The 13,998-nt window shown below is 54.1% G+C and overlaps 1 protein-coding gene and 1 non-coding gene across 2 annotated transcripts in view; both read right to left on the bottom strand.

The window, feature by feature from the left end:
• The window catches only part of TBRG4 (transforming growth factor beta regulator 4), a 40,691-nt gene that overhangs the window by 16,941 nt on the left and 9,752 nt on the right, over window positions 1-13,998 (bottom strand). The window contains exons 3-4 of the mRNA XM_056518750.1: window positions 5,820-6,143; window positions 317-488 (exon numbers count right to left, since the gene is read on the bottom strand). Of these exons, the coding sequence (XP_056374725.1) occupies window positions 317-488; window positions 5,820-6,143 (496 nt within the window). The remainder of the gene's footprint in view (window positions 1-316; window positions 489-5,819; window positions 6,144-13,998) is intronic.
• Window positions 131-262, bottom strand: LOC130274757 (small nucleolar RNA SNORA5). The gene has a single exon (XR_008844472.1). It is a non-coding gene; the product is annotated as a small nucleolar RNA SNORA5 (small nucleolar RNA).

The raw sequence follows: 13,998 nt of genomic DNA, 5'->3' as shown, positions 1-13,998 counted from the left end.
AAACAGGAGGGGGGGGAGGCGGGCGCAAACAGGAGGAGGGGGAGGCGCGCGTTGACCACAGACAACCCGTATCCCCCTACAGTTTGAAGTCCATAACTACACATCTGTCATCCGGATACTGAAAACACTGAGGTGTCTGTAGAACAATTTATCCCCATATTCTGTGCGGTAGAATACGCGGCCCATGATCTACAGGTTTTTGTAGCAGCCCATTGGCCAGGAGTCGCCATCGAGGGGCAGTCCTGAATTTGACCAGGCTGCGGTGCCGTTACTTTACCAGTCGTAGACCGCGGCGCCATGTGGATGAGTGACTTACCGTAGGCGTACATTAAATCTACTATGACGGACGGGCAGAGTTCTTTGTTCCGATGTACTAGGTGGAAAGACAGCGCCCTCAGTATGGGCAGTGAGCGGCATTTCTGAGCTGCCAGGGCCATGGTGATAGTTCGGGACTCCTCGGGGGTGAAGAGTTCTGCATATTCCAGCACCTACAACAAAAGACTTGTCAGAAGGAGGCGGCCATGTTACAAAGAGGTAGAGCGTATACAGCAGGAGGCGCCGCGCGCAAACAGGAGGACAGGGGGAGGGGCCGCGCGCAAACAGGAGGATGGGGGAGGGGCCGCGCGCAAACAGGAGGGGGAGGGGCTGCACGCAAACAGGAGGGGGAGGGGCTGCGCGCAAACAGGAGGACAGGGGGAGGGGTCGCGTGCAAACAGGAGGAGGGGTCGCGCGCAAACAGGAGGAGGGGGAAGGGGTCGCGCGCAAACAGGAGGAGGGGGAAGGGGTCGCGCGCAAACAGGAGGAGGGGGAAGGGGTCGCGCGCAAACAGGAGGAGGGGGGAGGGGTGACGCGCAAACAGGAGGAGGGGGAGGCGTCACGCGCAAACAGGAGGAGGGGGAGGCGCCGCGCAAAACGGAGGAGGGGGGAGGCGCCGTGCAAACAGGAGGAGGGGGGAGGGGTCACGCGCAAACAGGAGGAGGGGGGAGGCGCTGCGCAAAACGGAGGAGGGGGGAGGCGCCGTGCAAACAGGAGGAGGGGGGAGGCGCCGCGCTAACAGGAGGAGGGGGGAGGCACGCACGAAAACAAAGAGGAGGGGGGAGGCGCCGCGCAAACAGGAGGAGGGGGGAGGCGCGCACGAAAACAAGAGGAGGGGGGAAAGCGCAAATGAAAACAGAAAAGGGGGGGGGGGCAGTCGCAGGCTAACAACAAGACAACCCATATCCCCCTAGTTTGTCACCTGGACTACAGACAGGACACCCCCAGAATACAGCTACACTACACCCCCAGAATACAGCTACACTACACCCCCAGAATACAGCTACACTACACCCCCAGAATACAGCTACACTACACCCCCAGAATACAGCTACACTACACCCCCAGAATACAGCTACACTACACCCCCAGAATACAGCTACACTACACCCCCAGAATACAGCTACACTACACCCCCAGAATACAGCTACACTACACCCCCAGAATACAGCTACACTACACCCCCAGAATACAGCTACACTACACCCCCAGAATACAGCTACACTACACCCCCAGAATACAGCTACACGTACACCCCCAGAATACAGGTTACAGGTACACCCCCAGAATACAGCTACACTACACCCCCAGAATACAGCTACACTACACCCCCAGAATACAGCTACACTACACCCCCAGAATACAGCTACACTACACCCCCAGAATACAGCTACACTACACCCCCAGAATACAGCTACACTACACCCCCAGAATACAGCTACACTACACCCCCAGAATACAGCTACACTACACCCCCAGAATACAGCTACACGTACACCCCCAGAATACAGGTTACAGGTACACCCCCAGAATACAGCTACACTACACCCCCAGAATACAGCTACACTACACCCCCAGAATACAGCTACACTACACCCCCAGAATACAGCTACACTACACCCCCAGAATACAGCTACACTACACCCCCAGAATACAGCTACACTACACCCCCAGAATACAGGTTACAGGTACACCCCCAGAATACAGCTACACTACACCCCCAGAATACAGCTACACTACACCCCCAGAATGCAGCTACACTACACCCCCAGAATGCAGCTACACTACACCCCCAGAATGCAGCTACACTACACCCCCAGAATGCAGCTACACTACACCCCCAGAATACAGGTTACAGGTACACTACACCCCCAGAATACAGCTACACTACACCCCCAGAATACAGGTTACAGGTACACTACACCCCCAGAATACAGCTACACTACACCCCCAGAATGCAGCTACACTACACCCCCAGAATACAGCTACACTACACCCCCAGAATACAGGTACCCTACACCCCCAGAATACAGGTACCCTACACCCCCAGAATACAGGTACCCTACACCCCCAGAATACAGGTACCCTACACCCCCAGAATACAGGTACCCTACACCCCCAGAATACAGGTACCCTACACCCCCAGAATACAGGTACCCTACACCCCCAGAATACAGGTACCCTACACCCCCAGAATACAGGTACCCTACACCCCCAGAATACAGGTACCCTACACCCCCAGAATACAGGTACCCTACACCCCCAGAATACAGCTACACTACACCCCCAGAATACAGCTACCCTACACCCCCAGAATGCAGCTACACTACACCCCCAGAATACAGCTACACTACACCCCCAGAATACAGCTACACTACACCCCCAGAATACAGGTACCCTACACCCCCAGAATACAGCTACACTACACCCCCAGAATACAGGTACCCTACACCCCCAGAATACAGCTACACTACACCCCCAGAATACAGGTACCCTACACCCCCAGAATACAGCTACACTACATCCCCAGAATACAGGTACACTACACCCCCAGAATACAGGTACCCTACACCCCCAGAATACAGGTACCCTACACCCCCAGAATACAGCTACACTACACCCCCAGAATACAGGTACCCTACACCCCCAGAATACAGGTACCCTACACCCCCAGAATACAGCTACACTACACCCCCAGAATACAGGTACCCTACACCCCCAGAATACAGGTACCCTACACCCCCAGAATACAGGTACCCTACACCCCCAGAATACAGGTACACTACACCCCCAGAATACAGCTACACTACACCCCCAGAATACAGCTACACTACACCCCCAGAATGCAGCTACACTACACCCCCAGAATACAGCTACACTACACCCCCAGAATACAGCTACACTACACCCCCAGAATACAGGTACCCTACACCCCCAGAATACAGGTACCCTACACCCCCAGAATACAGGTACACTACACCCCCAGAATGCAGCTACACTACACCCCCAGAATACAGCTACACTACACCCCCAGAATACAGCTACACTACACCCCCAGAATACAGGTACCCTACACCCCCAGAATACAGGTACCCTACACCCCCAGAATACAGGTACCCTACACCCCCAGAATACAGGTACCCTACACCCCCAGAATACAGGTACCCTACACCCCCAGAATACAGGTACCCTACACCCCCAGAATACAGGTACCCTACACCCCCAGAATACAGGTACCCTACACCCCCAGAATACAGGTACCCTACACCCCCAGAATACAGGTACACTACACCCCCAGAATACAGGTACCCTACACCCCCAGAATACAGGTACACTACACCCCCAGAATACAGGTACCCTACACCCCCAGAATACAGCTACACTACACCCCCAGAATACAGGTACCCTACACCCCCAGAATACAGGTACACTACACCCCCAGAATACAGGTACACTACACCCCCAGAATACAGGTACCCTACACCCCCAGAATACAGGTACACTACACCCCCAGAATACAGGTACACTACACCCCCAGAATACAGCTACACTACACCCCCAGAATACAGGTACACTACACCCCCAGAATACAGGTACACTACACCCCCAGAATACAGGTACCCTACACCCCCAGAATACAGGTACACTACACCCCCAGAATACAGGTACCCTACACCCCCAGAATGCAGCTACACTACACCCCCAGAATTCAGGTACCCTACACCCCCAGAATACAGCTACACTACACCCCCAGAATACAGCTACACTACACCCCCAGAATACAGGTACCCTACACCCCCAGAATGCAGGTACACTACACCCCCAGAATGCAGGTACACTACACCCCCAGAATACAGCTACACTACATCCCCAGAATACAGGTACACTACACCCCCAGAATGCAGCTACACTACACCCCCAGAATACAGGTACCCTACACCCCCAGAATGCAGCTACACTACACCCCCAGAATACAGCTACACTACATCCCCAGAATACAGGTACACTACACCCCCAGAATGCAGCTACACTACACCCCCAGAATACAGGTACCCTACACCCCCAGAATGCAGCTACACTACACCCCCAGAATACAGCTACACTACATCCCCAGAATACAGGTACACTACACCCCCAGAATGCAGCTACACTACACCCCCAGAATACAGGTACCCTACACCCCCAGAATGCAGCTACACTACACCCCCAGAATGCAGCTACACTACACCCCCAGAATACAGGTACCCTACACCCCCAGAATGCAGGTACACTACACCCCCAGAATGCAGGTACCCTACACCCCCAGAATACAGGTACCCTACACCCCCAGAATACAGGTACCCTACACCCCCAGAATACAGGTACCCTACACCCCCAGAATACAGGTACCCTACACCCCCAGAATACAGGTACACTACACCCCCAGAATACAGCTACACTACACCCCCAGAATACAGGTACCCTACACCCCCAGAATACAGGTACCCTACACCCCCAGAATACAGGTACCCTACACCCCCAGAATACAGCTACACTACACCCCCAGAATACAGGTACCCTACACCCCCAAAATACAGCTACACTACACCCCCAGAATACAGGTACACTACACCCCCAGAATACAGGTACCCTACACCCCCAGAATGCAGCTACACTACACCCCCAGAATGCAGCTACACTACACCCCCAGAATACAGCTACACTACATCCCCAGAATACAGGTACACTACACCCCCAGAATGCAGCTACACTACACCCCCAGAATACAGGTACCCTACACCCCCAGAATTCAGGTACCCTACACCCCCAGAATACAGCTACACTACATCCCCAGAATACAGGTACACTACACCCCCAGAATACAGCTACACTACACCCCCAGAATGCAGGTACCCTACACCCCCAGAATTCAGGTACCCTACACCCCCAGAATACAGGTACCCTACACCCCCAGAATGCAGCTACACTACACCCCCAGAATGCAGCTACACTACACCCCCAGAATACAGGTACCCTACACCCCCAGAATACAGCTACACTACACCCCCAGAATGCAGCTACACTACACCCCCAGAATGCAGGTACCCTACACCCCCAGAATTCAGGTACCCTACACCCCCAGAATACAGGTACCCTACACCCCCAGAATGCAGCTACACTACACCCCCAGAATACAGGTACACTACACCCCCAGAATGCAGGTACCCTACACCCCCAGAATACAGGTTACAGGTACACTACACCCCCAGAATGCAGCTACACTACACCCCCAGAATACAGCTACACTACACCCCCAGAATACAGGTACACTACACCCCCAGAATACAGGTACACTACACCCCCAGAATACAGCTACACTACACCCCCAGAATACAGGTACCCTACACCCCCAGAATACAGGTACCCTACACCCCCAGAATACAGGTTACAGGTACACCCCCAGAATACAGCTACACTACACCCCCAGAATACAGCTACACTACACCCCCAGAATGCAGCTCTACCTTATCTTCCATCCTCTCCAGCAGAGTCTTGGACACTTGGCTGAGGCTGTAGATCAGATTCACCAGGGTCTTCGTGTCCTTCACCTCCGTCCACCTCAGCTCTACGCTCTTGGCCAGATCCTGAACCAGCGCTTTCTGCTCCACCGTCTGGGCGTTCGGAACTATAAGGCGCCCCAGACGCCCCAGTATCTCAATACTGAACTTCCTGAGGCGCCACCGTACTTCAGTCTCCACGGAGCGCAGGTGATGGTGCCGCCCGTCTACGCCGAGCGCGTACAGACTGCGCAGGAGGCCGAGGAGCCGCACGTTCCATATTGTGGAGATCTGGACAACAATGGGGGGAGAAGCTTTAAGGGACATTAAAGACCTCAACAAAAACTTCTACAACTTCCTTCTGAATTTCTAAACATGTTCATGAGCTCTGCTGCCCGTCAGGGTATGAAGTCTGCAACGAGACAAATCTTATCTGCACTGATACATTGTAGCGAACAATATGTGATGTTTCTGACTAAACCTCTAATTCAATGTTTCCCAACCAGGGTGATGGGCTGTCCGGGCATGCTGGGAGTCGAGTTGTAGTTTTGCAACAGCTGGAGGCACCCTGTTTGAGAAACACTGCTCTTAACTGGAGATTTTAGAAGCCTGTCATCCTGTATATCTAGGGGGTCCTTCATATGGGGGAACATGACCTCCTGTATATAGAGGATCCTGACAACCTATATATCAGGGGGTCCTGTATATATGGGGGATCCCGACATCCTGTATATTGGGGTATTGGGGGTCCTGTATATATGGGGGATCCCGACATCCTGTATATTGGGGTATTGGGGGTCCTGTATATATGGGGGATCCTGACATCCTGTATATAAGGAGTCCTGTATATATGGGGGATCCTGACTGCCTGTATATAGGGGATCTGATATACTGTATATCGGGGTCCTGACATCTGTATATAAAGGGATCCTCTAATCCTGTATATTGGGGGTCTCGTATCAAGGAGGATCATGACATCCTGTACATAGTGGGTCCTGTATATATGGGGGATCCTCTAATCATGTATATCGGGGGTCCTGTATATATGGTGGATCCTGACATCCTGTATATATGGTGCAGGGATGTGGAATTTCTATCGCCCGACGCCCCGGACTAGCAGTTTTGGGCGCCGGGCAGGTGAATTTGTCCGACCCTTATCCCGGCTTCGGGCAAGCAGGGCCGGACCGGACAAGTGCGGCGGATCTGCAGTCTGTATGGAGCGGGCAGGAGTCGGGAGCCGCTTCATACACACTGCAGATCCGAAGCAGAGTAGGGGAGATGAGAAGCTGTGTATGTGTCTTCTCTCCCCTGATCTGCAGACGTGCGGGGGGAGATGAGGGGGCGTGGCTTCTTGCTCTGCAGACGTGCGGGGGGAGATGAGGGGGCGTGGCTTCTTGCTCTGCAGACGTGCGGGGGGAGATGAGGGGGCGTGGCTTCTTGCTCTGCAGACCTGCGGGGGGAGATGAGGGGGCGTGGCTTCTTGCTCTGCAGCCCTGCGGGGGGAGATGAGGGGGCGTGGCTTCTTGCTCTGCAGACGTGCGGGGGGAGATGAGGGGGCGTGGCTCCTTGCTCTGCAGACGTGCGGGGGGGAGATGAGGGGGCGTGGCTTCTTGCTCTGCAGCCGTGCGGGGGGAGATGAGGGGGCGTGGCTTCTTGCTCTGCAGACGTGCGGGGGGAGATGAGGGGGCGTGGCTTCTTGCTCTGCAGACCTGCGGGGGGAGATGAGGGGGCGTGGCTTCTTGCTCTGCAGCCCTGCGGGGGGAGATGAGGGGGCGTGGCTTCTTGCTCTGCAGACGTGCGGGGGGAGATGAGGGGGCGTGGCTTCTTGCTCTGCAGACGTGCGGGGGGAGATGAGGGGGCGTGGCTTCTTGCTCTGCAGACGTGCGGGGGGAGATGAGGGGGCGTGGCTTCTTGCTCTGCAGACGTGCGGGGGGAGATGAGGGGGCGTGGCTTCTTGCTCTGCAGACCTGCGGGGGGAGATGAGGGGGCGTGGCTTCTTGCTCTGCAGCCCTGCGGGGGGAGATGAGGGGGCGTGGCTTCTTGCTCTGCAGACGTGCGGGGGGAGATGAGGGGGCGTGGCTTCTTGCTCTGCAGACGTGCGGGGGGGAGATGAGGGGGCGTGGCTCCTTGCTCTGCAGACCTGCGGGGGGAGATGAGGGGGCGTGGCTCCTTGCTCTGCAGACGTGCGGGGGGAGATGAGGGGGCGTGGCTTCTTGCTCTGCAGACGTGCGGGGGGAGATGAGGGGGCGTGGCTTCTTGCTCTGCAGCCGTGCGGGGGGAGATGAGGGGGCGTGGCTTCTTGCTCTGCAGACGTGCGGGGGGAGATGAGGGGGCGTGGCTTCTTGCTCTGCAGACCTGCGGGGGGAGATGAGGGGGCGTGGCTTCTTGCTCTGCAGCCCTGCGGGGGGAGATGAGGGGGCGTGGCTTCTTGCTCTGCAGACGTGCGGGGGGAGATGAGGGGGCGTGGCTTCTTGCTCTGCAGACGTGCGGGGGGAGATGAGGGGGCGTGGCTTCTTGCTCTGCAGACCTGCGGGGGGAGATGAGGGGGCGTGGCTTCTTGCTCTGCAGCCCTGCGGGGGGAGATGAGGGGGCGTGGCTTCTTGCTCTGCAGACGTGCGGGGGGAGATGAGGGGGCGTGGCTTCTTGCTCTGCAGACCTGCGGGGGGAGATGAGGGGGCGTGGCTTCTTGCTCTGCAGACGTGCGGGGGGAGATGAGGGGGCGTGGCTTCTTGCTCTGCAGCCGTGCGGGGGGAGATGAGGGGGCGTGGCTTCTTGCTCTGCAGACGTGCGGGGGGAGATGAGGGGGCGTGGCTTCTTGCTCTGCAGACCTGCGGGGGGAGATGAGGGGGCGTGGCTTCTTGCTCTGCAGCCCTGCGGGGGGAGATGAGGGGGCGTGGCTTCTTGCTCTGCAGACGTGCGGGGGGAGATGAGGGGGGCGTGGCTTCTTGCTCTGCAGACGTGCGGGGGGAGATGAGGGGGCGTGGCTTCTTGCTCTGCAGACGTGCGGGGGGAGATGAGGGGGCGTGGCTTCTTGCTCTGCAGACGTGCGGGGGGAGATGAGGGGGCGTGGCTTCTTGCTCTGCAGACGTGCGGGGGGAGATGAGGGGGCGTGGCTTCTTGCTCTGCAGACGTGCGGGGGGAGATGAGGGGGCGTGGCTTCTTGCTCTGCAGACGTGCGGGGGGAGATGAGGGGGCGTGGCTTCTTGCTCTGCAGATGTGCGGGGGGGGGGAGATGAGGGGGCGTGGCTTCTTGCTCTGCAGATGTGCGGGGGGGGGAGATGAGGGGGCGTGGCTTCTTGCTCTGCAGACGTGCGGGGGGAGATGAGGGGGCGTGGCTTCTTGCTCTGCAGACGTGCGGGGGGAGATGAGGGGGCGTGGCTTCTTGCTCTGCAGACGTGCGGGGGGAGATGAGGGGGCGTGGCTTCTTGCTCTGCAGACGTGCGGGGGGAGATGAGGGGGCGTGGCTTCTTGCTCTGCAGATGTGCGGGGGGGGGGGGGGGGGGGGGAGATGAGGGGGGAGATGAGGGGGCGTGGCTTCTTGCTCTGCAGACGTGCGGGGGGAGATGAGGGGGGCGTGGCTTCTTGCTCTGCAGACGTGCGGGGGGAGATGAGGGGGCGTGGCTTCTTGCTCTGCAGATGTGCGGGGGGGGGAGATGAGGGGGCGTGGCTTCTTGCTCTGCAGATGTGCGGGGGGGAGATGAGGGGGCGTGGCTTCTTGCTCTGCAGATGTGCGGGGGGGGGGGAGATGAGGGGGCGTGGCTTCTTGCTCTGCAGACGTGCGGGGGGAGATGAGGGGGCGTGGCTTCTTGCTCTGCAGATGTGCGGGGGGGGGGGAGATGAGGGGGCGTGGCTTCTTGCTCTGCAGACGTGCGGGGGGAGATGAGGGGGCGTGGCTTCTTGCTCTGCAGATGTGCGGGGGGGGGGGAGATGAGGGGGCGTGGCTTCTTGCTCTGCAGACGTGCGGGGGGAGATGAGGGGGCGTGGCTTCTTGCTCCCCGTGCAGACCTGCGTCCTCTGGCTTCACTCCCCCAGCTGTAGCTTCGGAGAGCTGAGGGGAGGAGACGCGTCTGCACGGGGAGATACATGCGGCGCTCTGCAGTATGTATGGAGCGGGATCCGGACTTGTGCCCGCTCCATACTCTGCAGCCCCCGTCTGTTCTCATTAGCTGGGGGCCGCCGCTAATAGCCAGCATGCGGTGATCGCCGCGGCTGGCTATTAACCCTTTAGATCACCACTGTCAAAGCTGACAGCGGCGTCTAAAGCCTGGGTTCTCAACCTGAGGTACGCGAAAACGCTGACAAATACCGGCCATGCATTGGCCAGTATTTGTCAGCGCATAGCCGCGGCAGGTCACTGTACAGTAGCGCGGCCAGAGATGCGGCCAGAGATGCGGCCGGGGCTACTGTAAGTGAGCTGCGTGGTTGCCAGGGAGACGTGTGGCCTCCCCCGACGTTGCGCGGAGTTGCCACACAGCGCAGGGGCACGTCACACGTCAGTGCGGCCCTGTGGAACATCCCGTGAAGCAGCAGCCAACGGGACCACAGGACGCCAGGTAAACAGCTGTATGGTACAGGGGGGGGGGGACTGTATGGGACGGAGCACAAGGCATTAAGATTGAGGGGGAGAGGGATAATGGCGGAGGGGGAGGGGGGGGGGGGGGGGGAGTAATAAAGCACAAGGCATTGAAATTTTATGTCTTGTGCTTTATTACTCCCCTCTCCCCTTCCATCTTAATCCCCTTTTACCAGTCCCCCCTTCCTCTGATCCCCCTTTTGCCATATCCGATAATAAATGGCACAAGGGGATTAATATGGAGGGGGGAAAAATGACAAAAGGGGATCAGAGGGAGGGGGGAATAATGACACAAGGGGATTTAATATGGAGGAGGGGGGGTTGATTACCCCCCCCCCCATCTTAATCCCCTTGTTCCATATTGGATAATAATGGCACAAGGGGATAAAGATGGAGGGGGAATAATGGTAAAAGGGAATCAGAGGAGGTGGGAATTGTGGGACAGGGGGAGTAAGACGGAGGGGGAATAATAGCACAAGGGGATTAGATGGAGATGGGATGCATTAGTATAAAGGTAAGAACACGCCTTTTGTCTGCGGGTACCCCTCGCTCGCAAGTTCCGCGTGATGTGGTACCCGTGGACATACTTTCAGCCTTGGGGGTACGGTCGCCGAAAAGGTTGAGAACCACTGGTCTAAAGGGACATGTGAATGCTCCCTGGTGGGCTAGGGGGGTGGATCACCCCTCCCCCCTCGCAGCGCGATTGCAGGGGGGCGATCCACTATGGAGGTAGCCGGAGGACTTACCTCTGCTTCCTCCTGTCCCAGCTCTGTCATTGATAGATCCTGGCTTGACCAGACTCTATCAATGGATCACAGAGCACACAGATCAATGGAGTTCAATAGAATCTATTATCTGTCTGAGGAATCTAATGAATCCTCATAAGTCTAATAAAGTGTAAAAGAAAAAAAATAAGTTTTAATAAAAGTTTGAAAGACACCCAGTGGTCTTCAAACTGTGCCCCTCCAGATGTTACAAAACTACAATTCCCAGCATGCCAGGACAGCCGTTGGCTGTCCGGGCATGCTGGGAGTTGTAGTTTTGCAAACATCTGAGGGCCACAGTTTGAAGACCGCTGCATTAACCCCTTCCATGTTAAAAGTTCAAATCACCCTTTTCCTATATAAAAACATGTAAACATAATAAAATAAACATATTTGTTATCGCTTCGTGCGTAATTGTACAACCTATGAAAATATAACATTATGTATCCCGTACGGTAAATGTAATAAAAATACCAAACCACAGATTTGCAATTTTTATAATATCCCAGAAAAAAAAAGTAAAAAAGCGATTAAAAAGTCAGATCAATACCAAGATGGTAACGATCCAAAAAACAGATTATGGCGCAAAACATGAGCCCTCATACAGCCTGGTATGCGGAAAAAAAATAAAGCTACAGGGGTTAAAAAATGGCAATTAAAAAAAATTTAGAAAAAGTTCAGAATTAGTAAAACATGACGTAAACAATACAAATCTGGTATCGCTGTAATCAGGCGCCTAAAGTATAAAACTAACATGTTATCTGACCACAAGGTAAATGGCGCAGAAAAGAAAAACCACCAAATCTGCAAAATTATCTTTTACTATTTCAATTTCACTTCCCCAAATATATATATATTTTTGGTTCAGAGAATGTTATTGAAAAATTAAAAGGTGTCATTATAGTAGGTAGTTATGGCTATTATAGTAGGTAGGTATCATTATAGTAGGTAGTTATGGCTATTATAGGGCGAGGAGGAAAAAATCAGAGCGTAAAAGCGAAAATTGGCCGGACAAGAGGATCATCATGAGGGACAAGTAGATTTTACTCCATTTTAGTCCCGTGGACAAGTAGTTTTTTATAAAATTTCCACACCCCTGTGGTGGATCCTGACATCCTGTATGTATATATAGGGGGATCCTGACATCCTGTATGTATATAGGGGGATCCTGACATCCTGTATATATATATAGGGGGATCCTGACATCCTGTATGTATATATGGTGGATCCTGACATCCTGTATGTATATAGGGGGGATCCTGACATCCTGTATGTATATAGGGGGGATCCTGACATCCTGTATGTATATAGGGGGGATCCTGACATCCTGTATGTATATAGGGGGGATCCTGAGATCCTGTATGTATATAGGGGGATCCTGACATCCTGTATGTATATAGGGGGGATCCTGACATCCTGTATGTATATAGGGGGATCCTGACATCCTGTATGTATATAGGGGGATCCTGGCATCCTGTATGTATATAGGGGGATCCTGACATCCTGTATGTATATAGGGGGGATCCTCACATCCTTTATGTATATAGGGGGATCCTGACATCCTGTATATAGGGGGATCCTGACATCCTGCATGTATATAGGGGGATCCTGACATCCTGCATGTATATAGGGGGATCCTGACATCCTGTATGTATATAGGGGGATCCTGACATCCTGTATGTATATAGGGGGGATCCTGACATCCTGTATGTATATAGGGGGATCCTGACATCCTGTATATTGGGGGGTCCTGTATATGAGGGATCCTGACATCCTGTATGTATATAGGGGGGATCCTGGCATCCTGTATGTATATAGGGGGATCCTGAGATCCTGTATGTATATAGGGGGGATCCTGAGATCCTGTATGTATATAGGGGGATCCTGACATCCTGTATGTATATAGGGGGATCCTGAAATCCTGTATGTATATAGGGGGGGTCCTGACATCCTGTATGTATATATGGGGGATCCTGACATCCTGTATGTATATAGGGGGATCCTGAAATCCTGTATGTATATAGGGGGATCCTGACATCCTGTATGTATATAGGGGGATCGTGACATCCTGTATGTATATAGGGGGATCGTGACATCCTGTATGTATATAGGGGGATCGTGACATCCTGTATGTATATAGGGGGATCGTGACATCCTGTATGTATATATGGGGGGATCCTGACATCCTGTATGTATATAGGGGGATCCTGACATCCTGTATGTATATAGGGGGATCCTGACATCCTGTATGTATATAGTGGGGATCCTGTATGTATATAGGGGGATCCTGACATCCTGTATGTATATTAGGGGGATCCTGACATCCTGTATGTATATAGGGGGATCCTGACATCCTGTATGTATATAGGGGGATCCTGACATCCTGTATGTATATAGGAAGGTGGAGCGGATAATCCGATCACAAAAAAGGGGAACTTCTGAAGGAGCGCAGACCTCTAAGGGTTAGGTTAAATGAACGGTTTATTTATAAAAGATGCAACGCAACAGAAAAACAGCGTTTCCAGCCCGTACCGGGCTCTTCCTCAGGCAATAATGGAAACAGATAGTTACACCTATACATTTAAAAACAAACTTGTGTTTTACTTCCGGGTCAGGTGTCAGAAATCCCGAACCGGAACCGCATCCAAAGTAAAAGATGATACTGATGAATATTAAATAAGATACAATAAAATTAGAGAGAGAACATTGCTACATATGTGGCTATGCTGGGAGAGATGTGTATGGATGAAGTTTGAAACATTACCGGTTGTCGTTTAAGAAGCCGGTGGCGCAGGCGCAAATGGTATTT

The sequence above is a fragment of the Hyla sarda genome, chromosome 5 (genome assembly GCF_029499605.1).
Source record: "Hyla sarda isolate aHylSar1 chromosome 5, aHylSar1.hap1, whole genome shotgun sequence".
In the NCBI taxonomy this organism is placed as follows: Eukaryota; Metazoa; Chordata; class Amphibia; order Anura; family Hylidae; genus Hyla; species Hyla sarda.
This window is presented reverse-complemented; position numbering and strand designations above follow the sequence as displayed.